Genomic DNA, 22,724 nt, shown 5'->3' on the forward strand with positions numbered 1-22,724 from the left:
TTGTTTGGGGTTTTTTAAGATCAGGCTGAATATGGCTCCGGGCAACCTGATTCAGTGGAAAGTGTCCCTGTCCACGGCAACGGAGTTGGAACTAGATGATCCTTGGGGTCTCTTCCAACCCTGACAATTCTGTGATTGTACCATGCATGTATTGGGAAGGCACTCAATTCAGAAAGCAAGTTTACTTCCTATACCTGGCATTCTACTAACATTTGCTCAAAATAATAAGCAAGGAATAAATAGACTAACAATGAACAAACCAAACGTACTTTAATCACATAGAATTGTTGAGTTTCAGAATATTCAGGTCAAATCTAGTGTATCTGAAGTTAACAACTAGAAGGTAGTAGTGTGCAGTGAAACGCCCTACTATGCTTTCTTTCCCTATTCAGTCTATTTAGACAGGCAAAAATATCGCCTCTGTCATATGGTAGTTACTAAGCATTTACATATCCCCACAGATTAATTCCCTGTGTAAATGTCTTCTACAGTCTGAAGCACTGTGCTGCCTGCCTTCCAGTACTTGCCAAGTGTTTATATTTGCATCATAAAACATAGCTGAGGCAGAATGCAGTAATAGGCAATTACAGCATGTGTCTCTGTGGGCAGAGTAAGCCTTGTATGGAGATAGCTCCACATCCCTGGCTCAGGCATGTTAGAAGTTTTACACCAATCCAACAGAGATTAGTATTTGATGTGTCTTCAGTTTTGCCACCATCTAGAGTCACAGGTAGCTGTAGTGCTAGATTCTGCACAAGCATTGCAGGACAGCTCAAAATAAGCCTCAGTTGTAAACACAAACCCAAGCTTGGCACTGCTATACCAAATCACAGCCACGTGCATCTGTACAGAGCTTCATATATATTGCGATTTACATGACAAGACTGTGCTGCAAGCATGCTAAACACACAGCAACAGTTTGTTTTCAGCTGCAGACACACTTCTGTCATATCTGAGAGAACAAAAGGGGTGAGAAGATTGACAGCAGAAGCAGTTTTTCTGTCTTGATCCCTTGCCCTGTAACAGGCAAGCTGTGGGGAAGAAGGAAGGGGGAATGAAATATTCAAACTGGGAGTCTCTTACTTGAATCGCCTGTCGTCCTTGCTGAGCATCTGCCAGGAGCTGAATGGTGAGAGTCCTGGAATCCTGTAGGGCATCTTGGAGGTAGACAAAGCTGTGACCCACATGTCGCCCCATGGTACATTCCCGACATATGGGTACAGAACAGGTATCACAGTAGAAATGCAGTACCTGTAAGGAAAAAACACACCACAACCTGCATCACTACCTAGTGAAGAACTGAAGACATAGTTGAGCCAGGATGAAAACACAAGCAAACAACCCAACAGCTCAACAATACAAAGCAGAAGGCTACAGGCACCATAATAGTTTCTTCCCAGAAAGCTCTGCATCATGCTCTAACAGTTAGATGGAAGTGTCATTGTTTTCTTTGCAATACAATACTAGGAAGAATGTCCACATCAGCTCCTCTTAGGAGCGGAAGCCATCTGCCAACACTCGCATATTGGAGATGTCATCTATGACAAGTTTCAGGTGAAGACTTTTCCTGCATGCATAAAAAACACATTCTAAGTGGGGCATTTAATAATCACTGTACTGGAGAACTGCAGCACCAGTGCATCCACACCCTGGAAGGTGAGGGGGGGAAATGTATTCTGAGAACCACCTTCTGTTTTCAAAATAGAGAAGTCTTTTATGTTCAGGGTAGTGACTACCTCGGGCAAGATCCCCTCCTGTCGCTCCCAACAGCAAAGCAAAACACCTCTGCTGTAACTGTTTCTATGCTAGTAATACTTAGAAACGCTGGAACATCAGCATGTTTATCAGAGCATCTGAATGCTACAGAACAGTAAGCTGTGGGTAACCACTAAACCTCCATTCTATTCACAACACACAAATTATATTCAAATCACAATGAAAGCCTTACACCAAGATGCAGTCTAGAAGTTGGATCCATTCAACCACCATAACTGTTCCCATTCCACCCAGTAGAGGGAAATAGCAGACAGAAATAGCACACTTCCAGGGAAGATGCTTTCTCTTCGAGGCAAGCAACTGTTTTGTTTTGAAAGATGCAAGTGAAGAAGTACAACACCTCAAGAAGAAGTTCCATACTCAAGGTCTTGCTCTTAGCTATGCAGTATTTTTGTTAGAGTGTAATGTAAGAAAAATCTGCATTACCATGGGAAGTCAAAAAAATCCACAACACAGCAGCAAACAAGGTTTCATACAACCAATTTTTACATCACCAGCTATTTGAAATCTGCCTCACAGAAAGAAGGAAGAGCAGAATAAAGGCTGGGTAAGTGTTTAATATGCCTGTTTTCTCACAGCTGTCCTCCAGCCACTCCCAAATCCAGCTGTTCATGATACAGTGCACAACATCCCCCTTTTGCTTCCCTCTCAAAAGGGAGGACAGGTGATTCCCTCAGATGGCCTGTGCTGCATAAAGTGACGTTTTAGGCTGTTACAAGCACAACAGCTGAAGCAGTCTATGATTAGTTTCTCAAAGAGCTATGTGTCTTTGAGCACACACGACAGATTTCACTAAAATATTTTCTCTTCATTTTTGGAGATTAACTATTGCTGTAGAGAAACAGACTTAACGTTTTGGTTTTGTTTGAATACTAAACCCTGAAGCGAAATCTCAGGTCTTCCATATAAAGCTGCCTTGGCTCTGAAATGCATTATTCAAATGCAACTTCCTCAAAAGAGGGTTCCTTGCCTTTACACTGCGGTTGTCTAAATATGGATACAACGTTCACTTGCTCATACAATTCTGTAATTTTGCTGTGGAAATTACAGGGAATGTTTATTACATGTTGTTGAATGACTCCACTTAAATAACTGAGAAGCTGAGAGAGAATGAAAACCAAGACAGGGTATCAAGTTAAGTCATATGAATCTGATAAACTTAAAACATACAGAAAGGATTTGGGGCCTCCATCAAGCAGAGCAGCTGAAAGTATGAAAATGACCACCATATGAACAGAAGTCCAGAAACAAGTTGTATCTGTTATTAGTCCTTCAAAACAGTCAACACCAGAAGCAAAAGCTCAATATAATGCCACAGATCAGTCCTGTCACTCAGGCACTCCTGCTGCAAGTTAAGAGCACCATTGGTACAGTCATCCAGCTGTTCAAACTAAAGAGGAACTAAGTTTAATCTGTTCTCTTGCCTCTTACTACCCATCAAAACATGCTGGAAAACACAACTGGATATCATAATTGGAAAACATCGTTCCTGAATTCAGAATGAAGAGAGACAAGAGCAATAATCTCATTTCAGAAATATGTAGATCACAGGACATGGCAGTGGAAATTCCTGGGTAAATACTACAGAGCCATTGATAAAGCCTCACATTTGTCTCTTACTAAACAAAATGGTGAAAATAACTTTTTTGGCCTCAGATTTAAATGTAGGTTAACAGATGTGGGCAAAAAATTAGTAAATGGTGATGGATGGATCTCCATCATTTCACTTGTTTAAAACAGTTACCTCAAATATACACAGGAGAAGCACAAGTGTATAATCCCTACAGCTCTGAGCAGGGAAGCGAGTTAGCCACCAGCAGTCAGCTTCAAGATGAACTGGGAAATCCACAGAAAACCCTTTCTGGACACAGACTACAACAGAACACCCGAATTTGGCAGTGGTACAAGGCCAATTCTCCTCCTGTGGTGAATTTCACATACACACTGTCAGGAGCACCCAGCAGGCTGTATGTACATCAGCTCTACCTAGCAGTAGGGCCAACTCCAAAAGAATTAAGCTGGAAAGTACCCAGCTGTGCAGGGTAGAGCAGCAAGGGAGGTTTGTGCCAGCTGGGCTGAGCTCAGAACATAGCATCCAGCTTGTCTGTGCTTGCAACCATAACCAGCCATTTATTGTTAAACTCAAGCCTGCTCACATCCCAGTCCCTAGGTCATGGCCACAAAGGTCACACACTGCTAGATTAAGTTTCTGTGCCTGTTTCTAAATAGAATAAAGAAGGGAAAAAAGCCAAATCCCCCCAAGCTTCAACAAGGAATTCCCTGCAAGAAGTTCACATCAACAATGCAAGAAGGACAATACATGAGTGATTTTTCAATTCGGATTTGATGCACTAAAAGATTGGTAGAGCCTCTTCTTCCAGTTTCAGCAAATGGAAAAGGCCATCCCACATTTCAGCTGCACTGTTAATAAAGCAACAAACTGCTCCTCCTATGCTCATTATATAAGACTGGTGAGGCAGGGAAGAGTAATACTAAGTCTTTCACAACAGAGATCAGCTTGCAATACTCGTCCAGACAAAAACACAAACCAAAAACAAAACACCAAACAAACCAAACCCCAAAACAAACCAACAAAGCAATCAAAACACACAAGCCAGCAAAACCCAAAACCAAATACAAGCAACCTGCAAAAAAAAAAGCAAATAAAAAAATCCCCCAAACAATGAAATAAACAAAACCCCCTGCCACATAAAACCAGACAAAAACCAAGCAAAAAAACTCAGCTAGCACACAAAACACAACACTTAATATCTTAGAACATCCCCTCTACTTTCTGAAGGGGTAGAGATGATGCAATCAAAAGCTGTAAAACACCAAGTTGTTAATGTCACTGTTTTCCCAAATGATGAAAAGCTGTTTTATAAGCAAGTCTTTTAAAAGAGCTACTTCACTATAGAATTATTTCAGTATTTCCACCAAAATTCAATGAAGTCAGAAGCAAGACAGGAATAGTTTTAAAGATAGTTAAAAGTGATTTATTTTAAAGTAAATCAGCTAGGGGTTGATTATTTCCCAAACAGGAAATATTTCCTGAATTGGTGGCATACAATTTTAGACACAAAACAATAAAGGGAGCCTACTTCAATTTAAACAAAATCAGTGAACCATATTACCAGGCTATTCATCTTTTACAGCCACGGCAGCCCAAGGAACACAACAGCAAGGCCATAAATGATATTGCTTCAGGAAAGGCTGTACAGTGCACTGTAAAAACATTTTACAACAGCAGGAATTCCTGGGTGTCGCTCTCCCCATTTTTTGGTCCATCTGCTTTCAAAGGGGGCAGGGGGATGGGCGGAGATGTTGTTAAATGTCCCCTGGGACTGCACAGCAATCAATCATCATCTGATGAATGGCCGCTAAAGTTAAACCCTGACCCCACTCCACAATTCCCACACCAGCCCTCCTCTCCTTACTGCTGACCAGCTTCCAGTGTGTCCCCCTCCCCCCATCTTCCCCCACCTTCCAGGGCTCACCAAAATTTCCCAAATACCAAGCCCAGACAAAAGCAATGGAATGTAGTAGGCACCATGACAGGGGAGAATTCAGCAGAAACAGCATCTCAGGAGGCCTATCCTTAACCTGTGTTTAAATAAATGTTCCTTTCAGCAATACTCACAGTGCCTTTCTCCTCCCAGCCTGCAAACACTTGATTTCTCATTTCAGAGCACATTTAAGAGCATACATATACATGCAGATGTTAAAGTGTGTGGAATCCAGCCATATGCAAGCATTTTTTCTGTCATGCTTCAGTGTCTTGTACTGATTTTATTTAAGCTTACAGAGTTAAGAATGAGCACAAGGTAGCAAAACACAGGGTCACATATTTAACATGTCTGCTGCTCTAAAATCTACCCTGTAATCTTAACTAACAACAAAATAAAAATCTAGAACAAACAGTAGCCTCTTGGTTTATACTTCTGGGAGAATTTCAGTACAACATTTGTAAGTGAACTTGGTTTCAAACTATGACCAGAAGAAAAGTTAAAATCATACTGCCAAAGTTTTCCATTACTAAACATGTTTTACTACAGAGTTCTCTTAACTCACACACCAGAGGCTTTGTCAGGCAGTGTGTAAGGCTTAGACAACTATGAAGTTAGCGTGAACTAGTTTTCCAATTAATTTTGCTCCTCCCTCAGCACTGTTCTGAAGTTTTGCCTCCTCCCTGACTGGGGAAAAAAAAAAAAAAATGCTGCTTCCCTGCATCATGCAGGCAGAAGGGTTTTCAGGTTTGGGGTGGGAAGGGAGAGGGGTTTGTGTGGGGTTTTTGGGGTGTTGTTGGTTGGTTTGTTTTAATAGCATCTAAATATACCACCTAGGATGACTGGTTCAGTTTGGTGCAGCAAATTGTTGCCAGCTTAAATGGACAGAGGTTAATATTTTTACTCTGTAGGAAGCTGGTCCTTAGTTCCCATTTTACAACCAATTCATGATAAATAACTTACTTCACATCAGAGCAGCATTTTAGGAACCTTAACTTCTGCACTGATCTCACTCTTGAAATTTAAGTAATATAAAAACAAAAGGTGTGAGCAAGCCATGTTACACATACCAGAACTACAGGCTATTTCCCAGTGTACCTGAACCATTTTGCTTTCAGAGATATTTAAAAACACTTTTTGTGTACCACTTGGTGATAAAGCTACCCTTAGAATCTGTGTTTTGACTTAATACTGTGGTGTAGGAGAGACTAGGCTGGCTTAACATGAGCTTTCCTCAGTGCGTCCAGTGGCAATGAGAAGTGGTGTACCAACTCCTGGTGGTCCCCAGAGCAGAGAACTCTCAAATTCAGGTCAATATTATTTAATATGTTCTCCAAGAATATGGGCACTGTGAAGCATTACAGCCCTATACGACATAGGGCATGCAACACGCACAGAAGTTGTAGCAAGTGAGATTAGCAAAACCAATTTGCTGTTCACGATCATCTTTGCTACTTGGATGAACAGAGATGGGTTTTGGTCCATTTGCTCATCAAATGCAAGAGGATCATTAAGCCCTTCTGTTAAATTCAGCTTTATTTTCTTGCCCTACCTGGAATAATAAAAGCACATCTAATAGACGACTTTAAAACTCATTCAAATCTGTTTGTAGGCAATAAGGCTGTGGTTCCACACACACTTTACCCCAGTAGCAGTGTTAATACCCTTCCTTCCCCAGATGCTCAAGTGGGTTTTGCTCCTCACTCCAGTTTCTCAGCCACACAAGTATCTTCTGCTGAGCACGAGGGAGAAGGAAGCTCACTAACAAAACCCCCAGTGTAACCAGCACTTCCATGTGAAACCACACACAGCTCAAGGCTCTCATTTAACTCCACAGTTAAACTGACAGCAACTCTATGAGGAAGCCCTATGCCTCCTGCCTTCCTCCGCTCCTCCCCTCACCGTTTCTCCAGTCTCAGATTGAGATCTTTACAAACGGTGAAGTGTTTTTGACTGGAATAGCAGCATGGACAGCAGAAGGGAGGAAGAATCCACAATTAAGGACACAAACATCTGATGACAATTACTTAATGATCTTAAAGGTGTTTTCCAGCCATAGTGATTCATGTGAGCACATGCAAATTATCATCTGAGCTATGCTATTAGGCCACATGGTTCAGCCCTAGTACTTCACCAGCCTCATGGCTGAAAAAAAAATCACTTCTGCTACATCTTCTGATAGCGTTCATCTCAAGTTCTAACTGAAAGAACAGTATCCAGTCTGAATTAAGACTGACAAGCTAAAGCAGACTAAACCAAATAGGCTACCAAACTCAATCTTTGATGTTTTCCTTCAGTTCTGCTATGAAGCCAGTAAAACCAGCTGCATATTTTAGAGAGTGGTGTTCACTAAGTCAGTAATCATCTAGGTTAAAAGCAAAGGTGGGCTTTCTTGGTTGCTGTTTTAGTTTTAGAAGACAGTTACATTAATTAAGTTTAGGAAATCCAGTGGATATTAACAATCAGCTGGGAAGGGAGCAGAGACTGCTTAAATTACCTGTGCAAACATCATTTGAAAATTCCAAAGGACAATCAAGATACAAGGCCACATTACTGCTGTAACGGTGCACCAGGTTAGGAGACAGGAAATCACACCTTTGACAAAACACTATGTGGGAGCCAGCAGATCCTTAAAATTGCATCCTGTGTTTCAAGTTAAAAATCTTAACTAAAATTTCCTACGATGACCATAGCTCCTGGTTATAGCCACCCACCTGGAAGTACAGCATCCCAAGCATTTCCCTCAGCAGCAGTACCACCCTGTTCATCCACTCTTATTTAATAATGAAGGGAGCCTTACACCACTGACCTGGACTTAGCCTATCTCATCAGCTGGCTTCCTAAAAGCTCTTGGGCAGAAGGTAACTCGGCTAGCTGAACTAATTCACTACTACCTCAGAGATTCTAGTTAGTAGACTGAAAAGAACATCTCGCATCCACCTAAATCCACTGCTCCAACTCTTCCTAAACAGGGGTGAAAGCAAAAGCTTAATATTCTAATATTAATACTGAGGTGGCACAGTTATAATGATCCCATAGTGGGCTATAATTACTGCATGACAGTTAAGTCTATGTTCTGCAAAGTTCTTTTAAAGATATTGCTTGGGATCTGTATTTCTTGCTTTAAAAGTCACACCATCTGCTTCAGCACTAAAGCAGGTAAAGTAGCTGCTCTATGGAAAGCTGCAATAGTATCAGCAGCTGGTAAATTACTCAGCCAGCAATGTCAGCTCTTCTACAGATTTCAATAGGGGAGACCAGCCTCCCCCTCAACATGCAACTCATTAGATGTTCAAATGCAGTTTCTTTGCCAAATCCACATGACAAGTACCAACAGGGTGGATCTAAATATTCAAGCAAGCTAATAGCCTGCTGTGGAAGGAGACAGAGTGGGTCAGGACCAAGTTCCGCTTTCAAGCCCATCTGTCCAAGTCACTGCTTTAAGTCCCTACAAATCCTTCACAGAGTAACTCTTCAGTTCTCAGAGAAGCTAGCATCTTATAGTTCCCAAAGCATGGCCATGCTTTCACATCATTTCACATTATGTGTAAATTGCAATGGGTTAAAAATAGCTTTGCTACTGTGCTGCTTCTCTAACAAGCAAAATGCCATGTAAACTTCAACATCTCTACAAACTCCTTATGTAACATATTTCCCCTTTTCCTGCACAGCTCAGTATTATAGCTTTGTGGATTTTTTTCCTTCTATGCACAGGAGAGATTAGAGTAGAAGTTAGGGTACACTCAAGGCTCCTAGAGCTTGCTCTGACTACAGGCCTCACCTCTCAAAACCTGTATTCAACTCTACACTGTTGCTACACCACTTGCAGAGCGCACCACCTCCAGCCAGCTGCTCAGTAACTGTTGACCTTCACATGGAAAAGCTGACAGTAAGGATGCTGTTATATGCCTTGCAAACACAACTAAGTTTGTGTCTTACTATACTGTAAACAAACCTTATTCCTTTTCATTTGAGAGGGGGAGGGAGAAGAAAAATAAACCCTAAAGTTCCTAGACCTCATTCAGGGGCCAGCTAGCCCTCATGCCAAAGACAAGCAATTGTTAAACATCTTAAGCTGATGGGCTGCATGCAGTTTGCTAAAGCTGTTTCCTGATGCCAATCTTTTGTAGGATTAATTTTCTTATCAAGCTAACCTATAGTCAAACCACCACTACCTAAGAAAAATTTAACTCGGTGCAGATTCCCATTGATATTCTTAGCTTGTCTGGGGGGTTCAGGAAGCTATCAGACTGCATCCCAGATTCATACAAGTCAATTGTTAGGGAAATAAGGGGTATGAGGAGAAACAACATTCATCCATAAAAACGGTGCCTTTACCTATTTTAACTCTGACAGATTCTGCCTCAGTATGGGGGGGATGGGGTTTTAGGGTTGGTTGTTTGGGGGATTTGTGTGTGCCTGGCAGGGGGAGGGTTGTTGTTGGTTTGGGAGTGATTGGTGTTTTTTTTTTTCCCTTTTGTTTTAAGCAGTACTAGAAATCTTGTTTCAGAAACATACTCCCTGGAACATGAGTGAGTTTGTCCTTTCACCGTGTAGTGCTTCAATTAAAGGAAAAAAATTGCAAGTGCACATTTGACACGTCCCAGTTTAAGCACCATGTGATGGCAGCCTGCGATTCAGGCTGCAGGAGCTGGAGAATAATGAAAATCAGTATTAGAGAAACTAAGCAATGATGAATTCTGGGCCCACTTTGCAGCTTTTCTAGTTGTTCGCCTTTCCTTGTGTGGCCTTACTGCCAATAATAGGGGAGGAGCACAAGAACCCAGAGTCAAAGCAACCAGCAGAGAACAGTGCTCAAGAGTAACAAATTCCAGATGAAGTCATGTTTTTATGGACATACCATTAATATAAAGCCAGCAACAAGGTTGCACAACATCTTTCATCTTCAAATGCAGTCCATTTGGGTGAGGCTTCTCTGTACCAACTATTTAATAATTTTAGCAACATTACATAATCCCCACAGAATTTAAGAATCATCTCTTCAGACTGAGGATTTGTGTTAGGATGAAGGGAAATTATATATACTTCTAAGCAAATTGCAAAGCCCTTTTAACAAAGGTGGTTGTTAACATACATTTAGCAAGAAGAAATATTCCATATCTATCAGCATATCCATATCAGCAGCACTACTGGGACTGGCAATTCCACTTTGAATCAAAGTGGCAGGCAAGATCAGCCCACATACTTGTACCGTGACACTGCCCCTTCCATTTCCAGTAGGAGCTCTTCCACAGATTCACCCAGCATTATGCAAGCTCGTATCACTACAGAGAGAGAAGTTACTGAAGAGACTTGGCTGCTTGCAATGACTCCCTCCCATGGCAAGACTTACATAATGAAAAGAAACCAAGTACATCTATCAGTTTTCATTTAGAAACAGAACCTTGATGATCCTATGGCTGTTTAAACTATGTGAAGTAATGACAGTAGTAACAGAAATATGCATTGGAGCACCACCTGATCACCTAGGATACTATAGGAAGGAATTCCTCCTTCATGCATTTTCTCAGTAGGAAAATGCCCAGCTGGGCAATCACATGAGGCAGACAGGGAAGGGAAACCAAATGTCAACCATCAGCCTTCTCTTCTCCGCTCCCCCACCATTAGGCATTGGGTACTGTGCAGCCTGGACATCTGATGGAACAGTGCAGTTCTTGCCGGTCCTCCCACTTCTGCCTCACACCCCTCTTTCCTTCAGAGGAAAGCTGTATCAAGAACAGCCACAGTACTGAACCCCACCAGCAGGAGGTGGTGTTTTTGTGGTTTTTTCCCCTTATTTAATTGTGAAACAACCCATGCTATTAAACAGGTCCTGTAACTACTAGTGCTTGATGCACATCACATTCAGGTCAAAGTGAGTATGACCAGCTGTAGCAAGATGGCTGTCCAGGAACACTGACAAACTCATTGTGTTTTATACTGCCATGTTTTCAGTTAATTCTTGTGTAGAACAAGTTCTGTGGGAAGCATAAAGGCAGCACTGAACTGACCCACGCTGTACTTTGCTTTCCATGCTTTTCCCTTACTGTCTCCAACACCTTTTACAACTATACATCTATATACCAAGTTCCTACAAAAGCACTCTTCACTGAAAGAAGAAACATTTGGAAGGTATCTTTTCAGAAAGCAGTCAAGCTCTCCCCTCTCATCTTTTTAAACGTTCACACAAATATGAAACTAAGTTTTTACTAACTTAAGCACAATTCAAAGCAGGAAGAGAGATTATAACGTATTATAGTGTCAGTCGGGGTTCTTCATAAATTCTGTGATAAGTGTGGAATAAATTCAGCAAAATCAAATTTGGGGTTACACTGAAATTTGCTCCAGACCAAGGCAGTAGTTGCTAAAAGCATATTTTCATATGTGTGTGTACACACTGTATCAGGGTTCCCCAGCTAACACCAAATTGTATCATCCACATCAAAACACAGTTTTCCACTCCTAGCATAGGGCTTAGAACTTACAGTACAGAGCCCTATTTGAGAATCAAAAAGCTCTGAATGGCAGCAGAATGACTTTGTTAAATTAATACACTTGCTGTAATTCCTCTTAATTAAGGAAGATTATACAATCACACTTAATGAAAGACTCCTCGTGGAAGTGTTATCCTGTGGGTCCTTGTGCACTCTTACTTCCAACTGAACTCTAGTATTTCATGTTTGTTTTAGAAGACCTAGCTGTCTTAACAGCCACAGGGCATTTCAATAATCATATAACAAACACTGCTGCAGGTTACTCTTTAATCCCTTGTGAGTGAATAAGTAAATTCTTGTCCATCTATCACGACGCAGCTCTGCTGCTACCGCCAAAAGGGTACTGTAAATCATAAAACAAAAACATTTAAGAATAAGGAGAGCTGTTTCAGGAAGTCAGAAGTGTCAGAATAATAGTTTTCTCCGTCACTATAGGACAGAAAGCACAACAGATAAACCTCAGCTTACAAGGCATTAACACAAGATGAGAGACATTTTTATTTCTGTCTGAAGATTTAAGATGAGTCCTGATAGACAATTTAAATATGCCTTCATATACCTCTAACTGCTTGCCTCTCTGGCAACAGCTTCCAAACAAGCAAGATACAGGTACAAGCAAGTTTAAAGCTTATGTTACCATCCCCACAAAGTGTGGGGTTTGAGGTTGGTTTGTTTTCTTGGGGCTTTTTAACCGCCCCAAAAATAACTAACTAAGCGCTGCACAGTGTCCTACAGCCCTTTTCCTCATGGAGAGGATTTAAGATTGCTTTCCTTTCAACTTTGGGAGAGCTGGGAAGATAGCAGTTCTAAAAGGTGTAGTGGAAGCCCAACAGAATTACTACTACTTCAAACTGCAGAGTAGATCTGAGGTGTTTCCAAACAATGAGTTAGAAATATTAACAACTCCTTGCTGTCATTGCATCATAGACACCACTGTTGAGTAGTGGTAAGTGCAGTTCCAGGAAAATAACAATGTTCCAGCCCAGACAAGGTTTAAGTTATGATCGCTACACTATTTTTAACCCATTCCATGGGGCTCACACCGGTCAATGACGCCGTGTACGTAATTCATACAGCCACCAAATAAGTTGCTATAGAACATGAGCATTTTGGTCTAACCAAACTACAGTGGTTCAGTGCCACTGTCATGGTTCAGCAGTAACTTTTTTAAAGGTCTTGGAAAAGTATTTTTAATATGCTTTACATACTTTGAATTGTTCAAGTGAAAGCACCAGCCTTTTGAATAGCAGCACTGACCATCCCACATAACACTGGCGTTAGATTGCTTCTATGTTGTGCAGGCAAGTTAGCCTTACACTAACTGTAGCCTGGGTTTGAGCTTCAACCAGGATAAATGTACACATAGGTCTCCTCATTCAGTGAAGGAAAGAAAAACTAGACTGAACTAGAGGGAAAGAGTTTCACTATCAAGTTAAAAAAGGGAGAAGGGATAGCTAAAGAAATTAAATCCTTACCCAGTTCTTGGAGAGAAAAATACATGTTAATCTTATAACAAAACAACCTAGATTTATGGCAAAACATGCACTCTTGTTATATACAATTCAAATTTAAGGAAGAGATTATTCTGACAGTGACAGCAAGTGGAAGTGCACCATGAATATCTACATTAAAAATATGCTGTTCCCAAGAGTTTGACTGCATTTTAGGTGTAATGAATCACCAAAAACGCCAGGTCTGGCTGAGGTATGGCAGCTCCCATACAAGACACAAAGCAGGTAAGCGAGACAGAAGAAATTTTGTTGTATCTGCACAGTCAGCAGGAAGTTTTTATGAACACTCTTGTGTACACACAAGTTTTGCATGTTAAGCCATTATCTTTTTTTTTTTTAATGTACTGTTAAACTAGTCCTACATGTCCCCACCTGCTAAGAAGAAAGTTTGAGGTCACAGATTAACTTTATTCTCTCTAAAAGAAAAACACACAGAACTTTCTGCAACCCAGCCAGAGGAATAAAACATGCTTAACCAGGTTTCCAAGCACAAGATCTATTAACCTATTGAGTTGGCTGGTCAAAAGACTGGAGAAAGCTACATGCCTGCACCTCTCAAATACTCTTCTCTGTAGTGTTTTCTAGCACAGGAACTCTTAAAGACAGTTTTCTGAATTAAAAAAAAAAAAAGGTAGGAGGACAAGCTTTTGGACATTTTGTCAAGCAGTCCTTTCAGCAACTGTGTGCACAATGCTAAGCACTCTGGTGTTTTCCTAACTATATATTAGGTTAACTTAGTCTAAGACACAAATGGCTTATTGGGACAGTAAGGGGGGGTGGGGGGGTGTGGTGTGAGATCAAGACTGCAATTCGAAAGAACTAAAATTCCCCAAGTTAACACAATAAGGATTTCAGAAAAGGCTGAATCTCTGCCTTTGTCCTACACCAAAAGGTTATCTTGCTTCACCCTGCATACCACCTTTGCTATCAAAGTAACAGAGGAGCTTTAAGAGCCACACGCAGGCAAATACCTCTGGTAGCTTACTACCAAGACAGACCCTACTCCATCAGGAACATCGCTTCCTGTAACGCTGCTTTCAAGTAATAACCAGACCCACTGATTCACTTAAGATTTAATGAGATTACAGCTTGAGGTGATTTGACTGGAGACCATAAAAGTTTTAGGAGCCCATCTGCTCTGCAAGCCTAACCTCTCTCAAGGCCGGGTATGAGCCCGACCTTTGAGAGCTGCAGTGTAGTTCAGACCGGAATCAAGTCCTATTAGTACTTGTGATGGGCAGATAGACCAGACGTGGCAAGAGATTTGCACTTTCAGGCAAAGAGGAGCTGCCACGCACACCAGTACTCAAGGAGAATCTTTCCAAACAATCAGCAGTCTTTTCACGAAGAAAAGCCTAGCCACCTTAGAGTGCTTTCCCCACCATTATCGCTCCATTAATAACAATTCAAACCGTACTGACAATGGCTGCAATGTCACCAGTACTTCAAAAACAGAAAGGAATACTCGCCTCGTACATACGAGAAAAAAACATGACAAAGTACTCGATAAAATCTTGTCTGCTTTAAACAAAAAGCTTCCTAAACCACCACTGCTTTTCGTCTCTCCCTGTACTTCTATTCCCCCACCAATGGCAAGCACATGCATTTCCAAGAACCAACTGGTTAATTCCCTAATGTTTCCCAGTGTCAGATTCAGCATTGACTTTTCTTACAATTAAGAAGGTAGTACCCATGTGGAGAGATTGAGGACAGAAGGGGAAAGAGCTACTGGTTTACTTTCTACAGACTTGTGAAAAAGCAGCAATTCAGCGAGACTGCCGTTAAGATACTTAAGTATGTAAATGCTGGACAAATATCCACATTTTGTTGTTCTAAACCCGCCCCTGTTAAGCTGAAGGAGTCTCATTGGCCAGCTGTGTTTTGTAGCATTAAAATAAAAATATAGATGCTGTTATTTTCCCTTCCCCCCTTACTCAGGCTGAGATGTTTTGTTGTTTTGTTCTCACTTCAGTAACAGGCCTCAGTATGCAAGTTACATCTGGAAACAGACAAAAGCCAACTGCCCAGCAGTACTGGAAAATTAAAACATTGGGTCAGATTCAAACAGACTAGAAAGCCAAAGGTCAAAGCAGCATTAAATCATTAGTTTCCCAGCTGCCACCCAGGCATGGAGTTGACCTTTGATTTTGTAAGAAGTGGTCCAAGCAATTTTCTGGTGGCAATATGGGCAATCTGGCACAGTGGAGTATCACCCTTGAAAGGGGTGGGTGGGAGGGAAGTTTAAGGTCTTGGAAGCTAAGATTAAAGTAACTCTTTAATCCCTCCAAACCAAATTTGCACTGTGAAGCTATAAAATGCAAATAATGAATATGAATGTAGCAAGCTTTAAAAGCAAAACCATTTGAATCGTTCAAGTAGCTTTTATTCATCTAGCAGGGAGAGGCAAGTAGAATGCAACACAATTAATGTACTTTAGATAGTGCTAAAAATTTTCTCTCCTGAAGTGATTTAGGCTTTCAGAAATTATAGTTGAAATCCATTTATTAGTTGCATATTTTTAAAACAGTTACCTGAGATAGACATGCTTCCTCAGACTGAGAAGGACCAGAAACTGCATTTAGTCCAACTGTATCCTCAATTAATGACCACTTCCCCCCCACCCTTACAGAGGTGAGGTAGTAAAGACTTTAGAAAGCCCAAACCAGTTTCTTAATTTCCCTTTTGCCTCTATGATTTAGATTTTCATCTGCTACTGTCCTCTGGTAGTAATTCCAGACCAGTCCTTATCAACTGTCCTGCTGAATGTCTGCATTGTGTGTGCCAAGTTCTGGTCTGATTGCTTCCAAGTTCCTAGAAAGGGGTTTACTGGTGCTGGGCAAAGAGCAGCGCGATTATCAAAAGGGCTTCCACTACGACGAGGTGCATTTGAAGATCATGTTTGATCCTCCACTAGCAGCTGAGCACATGCACACATGCAAAACCAGTTTGCATGCACTCCAATGTTATTTCTACGTGTATTTAGGACATTTCTGTGCAATGTCACTTTTCTTAGTCTAAAAGGGTCGCCTAGCCCACACTATTGTAATGGCAATAAAGTTAAAAGCTATTGCTTTCTTTTGTAATGTAGAGAGCAGAACAAGTAGTCCAAACAGAACATAATGGACCCACTCACCATCCTATTTCCAAGATTAATCACTATGTGCTCTTCATATGAAAAACTAGGCAACTTTAGGCAGGGATTAAGCCATATATCCACAGGCCCTAATGGGAGGGGAAGGGGAAGGGGAGGAGTAGTATTTCAGAAAACTGCAATTAGGTGTTAATGACTTAAGGAAAAAAAAACACACACACATCCCTGTGCTGCTAGCCACCCAGATGTGTTTGTGTTGTTTAACTGCAACTGGCGTTTTCACTGGGAAGGTAAAAAGGCAAGCACACCATCCCTAAATACCTCAGCAAGTAAGGATGAGCAGAACAAGCTCTTGCCATAACCCTTCTAGAAGGGTTTCAAGATCACACAACTGGTATAAACATAACACGTTCTGCACTTAACAGACTGCTATACACAAACCAAAGACATAACCATGAGCAGCAAGACTACTCTCTCCAAAGAGCCTGCTGTTAACCGTGCTCAAACAGTGAAAAAACACTTAAGCCTACTTGAACAACAAATACGATCAAAACAGAACAGTTTAAAGATCATAGTGGTAATTTCTTAGAGGAGGCAACTTCAAAATTCATTCAGTTGCCAAATTAAGAGATAGGCAGTTGATCTTATTCCTTTATGCAGGTACACAATTTAAGTAGCATTGAAGGTGCAAAACAAATAACCAGAAGCATTCTATTACAGAGACTTAGAAGACCTTCCATGGTCCTGAGAAGGGTGGGAGTTGTATAAAGCTAAAAAGAGCCTTTCTAAAAATAGCTGTTCTTGACACTTCAAGTTTAATAAAATCATTCCCATATAAACAGGCCAGTCAGTGAGTTACAGTCAATAAGGTCTTGGACTTCATAAAGCAGCTATTTCTGGAATTGGTATTGTGGAACAGCTACTTCACTACCTTCTTTCCTGAAGGGATAGTTCTGCTTATTACTTGAGCTGGCAAAGACAAGACTATGCACTACAGGTCTTCAGAGATGCAAGTATACTCTCTGGAACATAACCAGCAGCCCAATAGTGAACCAGTGCTACATGTTATCTGCTTCTTAACAGAACACAACAGCATGGAAGTGGAACAAGATGAGAATCATACAGGTGACTGACCAGCCCTGACCTTACCTCAGAGTCTTATTTTGGCTGTCCTGTGAAACTGCAAAACAGCTTCTCTGCTTATACCTGGGGAAAAAATTCTGTTAGACCTCCATTCTGATCTCTGTAAATAGATGAGAGTCAGGACTTCAAGTCTGCAGCAGAAGCAGGATACCCTAAAACTTGAAACCCTTCATAAGGAACTCCTAGAGAATCACTACAGTAATGCTTTTTGCAAGCATCCAGTCTCAATGATGACAGCAGTTGTTATGTATGCCCACACAGCTGAAATTTTAGAAATAATAGGCTTTATTTCTTGCTTGAATAGGGTAATAGCTACTGATACAGGTCATCACATAACACATGAAAAGCATAGCTATGTAACTACCCAGCTCCCACATCTCAAGTAACATTTGACACCACCTAATGACACTGAGGGACCTTGGAGCATTTTACAATGAAGACTAAGGAGAAAGAAGACAAACTTTGGGAGTCACACCAGTATCAACCAAGAGGCCCCCTTCTGTGACTGCATGTTCCTCCTCATCTTTGCTATACTCTCTCCCTTATCATTAGGGCCAGATACTAGGGGAGCTGACAGAAAGGCACAACAGAAGATGGAGACAGACAAGAGCCTGCACGTTCAGGCTTGTTTTCAGCTGCTGTTGGCCACCAACTACTTAATGCAAAGTCTTGGTAATGGCTGAAAACACCCTCACTCCACAGCATCTTGAGAGAAACAGGAAATGGCTCCCCTGCCTAGTCCCAATCTCCTATGCATAGCACCAGAACCCTCCCCCCATACAGAGCAGGTGGTTTGTTTTGCTCTATTACCAAAGCAGCAACACACGCACTTCTACCCCCACAGGGGTTCTTGTGAAAGGCCCTTTCCTCCAAATCCTTTATGATACACAAAAAGGTGAGGTGCGTGGAGGTTTTTTGGTGACGGGTCTTTTTTTCTTGGTCTTAACATGCTGCTCTGGGAAATGAGAAGCCGTTACTAGCCATCACAGTTTTCTTACTGGAAACTTGGTGGTCTCCACAACCCTACTTCAGGGCAGGAAGTAAGAGAATTTGAAGATTCCTCCAAAAACAGCAGTTAAAAGCTAGTAGCATTCAGTTTCAAGGACAGAGGGCTATTGTATCTCAAATGTGGGCTTAGTGCATGGGCTTTCTAGTAAGCTCTCTCACTCCATGGGAATTTCACTAGAGGCAGTTTCCAACTGGCAGGTTCCAAGAGAACCACATCCAGTTTTACTTTCCAGCTCAGTCTACTTCTAGCTTTGTCATTTCTGCTATTCAGAAATGTGTGTTCAGGTCTATATTCTGTCACATGGCTCAGTGACGTGACAAATCAGGTAGCCCGAGTAGCACAAACTGCTCCTGGGAGCAGGCACAGCTATCTAGCATTCCTCTGATCTGGGCAAGGCCATGAACCTAGAACAGCTTATCAGCCAGCATTACTCCCTTCAAAGATACAATTATTTCCAAGAGACATTAAGTTCTACCACTGGTTTCTTTCCTGCTTGGAGAAGAGCAATGGCCAAGAGTGGAAGACTGCCTCTGACATGCAGCCTCACAGAAAAGTGGTTGTATGAGAAGCAAAAAGTAGACCTTTGCTTTTATCCCACAGGCTTTGTTCAGCCAAACTTGAGGTGCTGCCATTAACACCTTAAAGGAAGTACAAGCCACAGCAGCTTTCTTAAAGCCAGACTGTGCTTGGGCACAGTGAATCAGAACAACTACCTGGGCAGAAGTGAAATCTGAAGTCTAGAGACACGTTCCTGGGAAGTTTGGTTCAGCTGCCAGCTATAGGTAGTAGAGGAATACAGAGACCCATGGGCAATTTGAACAGAACAAGTATTTCTTTCTGCTACTGATATGATCTGGGACTGGCTGGCAGCAGACCCTTGTACCTTAAAGTCAACAGTTCCTTTAAAAGCATAACGAAGATGTCAGTGAAGACAAACATGGAGTTCTATTAGGAGGTACCCTATATAAGCTCATAAATACCTTCCTCTGCTGATATAAGAAAATAGAGAGAAATTAAAAGTCACATAGCATTCTTGACACTGCCTTAACTATGATGGAAACTGCAGATTGAGAAGATTATTAGTGTGTTCTAATCTGGTAGATCAGTGGCTGAACATCTTGGTTAGGTAACACTTTAAATGTGACCTTCATAGGCAAAGCTGATCCTGCAGGAGGTTGCATGCTCAAAACGTAAGTAATCTCAGTGAAACAGAGGCATTCAAAATACTTGAGATCTGGAGCTAATACATACCAGGAAGGTATTTATTTTCTTGGGAGAAGGAAGAAGTCAAGAAGAAAGAAAAAAAAAAAAAAAAAAAGGAAAAAAGCTTATTAAGAATGTTAACAGCAGACATTATATCTAATTTCTTTGCATTCCTTCCCCCCTCCTTTTCCTCCCATTTTTAAAAAACAGAAGCAAACTTGCAAGTTAAGGATTCTGATCAATGCAACATGTTAGGAAAAGAGAGCAGGAGGTCAAGAGGAAATGATTAATCCTGTGCAGAAGACTGGCAGGATGGGTCCTGGAATGGCTTACCAGAACAATGCCCCCACTAATACGCACGTCAAAAGACCCTTACAGTGAACAGAAGCCTCAGTTACACTGTACATGAATATTCTTCCCTCAATGCAAAGCTACATTTGTTCATTAAAGCCAGATTCAAAAAACAAGTGTTGAATTAGAGGACAGGTGAAAAGTTGGTGCCAGACATGCAGCAAATCTGAAAGATAAAGGATTTCAATTTAACTCTGAAAGTGTTAAGACCTCTGTTCTAAGAGGGTATTTGCAGAAGGCTTCAGTAGAGCCAGGAAAGAGAGAACAGATATTACAGATTTGAGTTGTAACACTGACTTTGTTCAGCTCATTCAGTGAACCCGTGCTGCTCTTCATAAAGACTGCTCTTCTGTTAGTGGCAGTTTAGTGTGCTGAAGAAAAGAGCAAGCAAATTCACTGCAAGCAATACTTTGGACTTGGAGGTGCATGTAGTTCAAGGTTTAACTTTGAGATAGCCGTTTAGTACTGTGGTTTCATGGCGTCAGGCAGAAGCAATGCAAACCTGAAAGATTCTCAACTTCAGGTAACTATCCCAGTCAGGATTACAAGTCCTCAGGGCCGTGCTGTGGAAGCAGTCAGGGTAAGTGAGCTCTGCTTCCAAAAGGATTATGAACTCATATAAAGCATGGATCAACTTCATGATGCACCATGCTTTATCACCTCAGATTTGTGCTGGCAAATATGCAGTGGGGCTTTCACAAAGCTGCTTGAAGACTGACCCGGGCAAGCCCTCCCATTAAAGAAGCCCCACTCCATCAGTTTCCACCCCCCAGGTTTAATCAGCTGTCTCGTGCAAGCGTTGGCACCTTGCAGTGCCAAACTGCCATGAACTGGGCAATAATCCACAAGAAAAAAAAAGTTGTTCTCAAGTGAGCTCAGTTCCCTACCATGGCTTGTTGTACCAATATTGGGGAAGCGACAGGAATACTGCTACAGGTGTAAAATCCCGTACCGACATACAAGAAAGCGGTGGTCTCAGCCAGGCGGAGAGCTGAGGGGCCGGCCTGCCCCTCCTCCCAGCAGCAGCATGCTCTTCCTCCCAGCAGCAGCCGCAGCATGCTCTTCCCTCGCTGGGGCCACTGCAGAGCCACAGCCTAAAGGAGCCAAGTGGTGGGGAGGGAACGCCCTCCGGCAGCACTGCTGATTGCCTTTGTATCGGCAAATAGCCTCCATTTTGAGGAGCTGGAGGCATTCAGGAGCCTCTCGAAAAACCAAATGTCAGCTTCCAATGACTAGGACAAAAATGGCAGATCATTATCAGTGCTTTCCAACACAAGCTATCGCAAATGCCCGCAACATTCCCTCCGGTCATGTGCTGCTGCTGTGGAGAGTATTTATCCTTCAGGGTCACCTCCCCAGTAACGCGGGGGGACTGAACCCCTTCCCACCAAAGAGAAATGGTCCCACACAGAGATATGGGCCAGGTACAGACTTTAGCAGTGAGATGGAGCATCCCAAGTCACCAATTAAAAAAAAAAAAAAACACACTCAAATTTCAGTAACAATTCCAATATATTAATGTACAATGCCCACTTGCCCACCTCCTCAATTTTCTGTGGAGAAAAGGCACAGACAGTAAGTAGTACACAGGTTTCAAAACCTGTCTTGGGCATTAAGCAGGTCATTTCAGGCAGAAATCCACACAAGTCTACAGTTTATCGACTCAGCAAGGCTCTACAACTCTTCTGGTTAAGCCAAAATTCAGCTAGTGTGCATGTCAATTTATGCCAGCACTTAACTTTGCCTATACTGGTGAGATTTAAGAGGGCACAGCCTCTTCCAGTTTGTGACCTTTGTCAGGACTGCAGAGAATCAACAGATGTTAGGCCTCTAATTTTTATTAAATCAATGAATTAAGTTGAAATTTATCAAGTCTGGAGGAAACAGAGTTAAACTCACTTTCTGCAAATTCATTTTCTTTAGTCCACATTGTCATAGGGAAACACATTTTACAAGCATTCCTTTAGTTTTAGGCCTAGCTACCCATTCTACACATTTTGCAATGTGTACTGAGAAACTGTCTTTGGGGTAGAGCCTGCCCTTATAATGCATCCTAGACATGCTTCACAATCTTTTGGTTCTTCACACAAACTGAAGCAGCCTCAGAGCTGGGTTAGGTTATACATCTCTGCACAAGATAAGAAGCCAGTTTTCAGCAACACATGGTTAATGAATGCTAAGTCTCCTGCAAGCTGACCAGGTTACTTTCTGCACCTCATGTGCAAATACATAGGACAACCCTGCATGGCTGGTTCAACATGCCAAATACAAGTATGCTAAAAAGCCAAATAATTGTTATCTGAAGTTCAGCACACGTGCCGAGTTCAGTGCAAACATCCATTTTGCTCTGCCTCCCCACACAAAAGCCGGGAAAGTGGATTCCAAAGTTCAAGCACTGTTACTAGAGGAAACAGTGACATGAAACCCAGTCTGACTTCAGCAAAGTTTCTACGATATTTAAAGGACAAAGTTCTTGGACAGCATCACACCAATAAAGCATACACCCTCTATTTAGGTTAGATCTCCTAAACCTACATACTTTATTCATTGGAGCCATGGCACAAGCACTAGAGTTCATACCTACAGCCATCCACTTCAGTAGAAGACTGAAAAAAGAAATGGCTAATAAGTTCTTGAAGA

At 41.7% G+C, this 22,724-nt stretch overlaps 1 protein-coding gene across 1 annotated transcript in view; it reads right to left on the reverse strand.

The window, feature by feature from the left end:
* TRIM71 (tripartite motif containing 71) overlaps positions 1-22,724 on the reverse strand; it is a 53,134-nt gene that overhangs the window by 12,223 nt on the left and 18,187 nt on the right. The window contains exon 2 of the mRNA XM_054160943.1: positions 1,084-1,251. Within this exon, the coding sequence (XP_054016918.1) occupies positions 1,084-1,251 (168 nt within the window). The remainder of the gene's footprint in view (positions 1-1,083; positions 1,252-22,724) is intronic.

This window comes from Dryobates pubescens, chromosome 4 (assembly GCF_014839835.1).
Source record: "Dryobates pubescens isolate bDryPub1 chromosome 4, bDryPub1.pri, whole genome shotgun sequence".
In the NCBI taxonomy this organism is placed as follows: Eukaryota; Metazoa; Chordata; class Aves; order Piciformes; family Picidae; genus Dryobates; species Dryobates pubescens.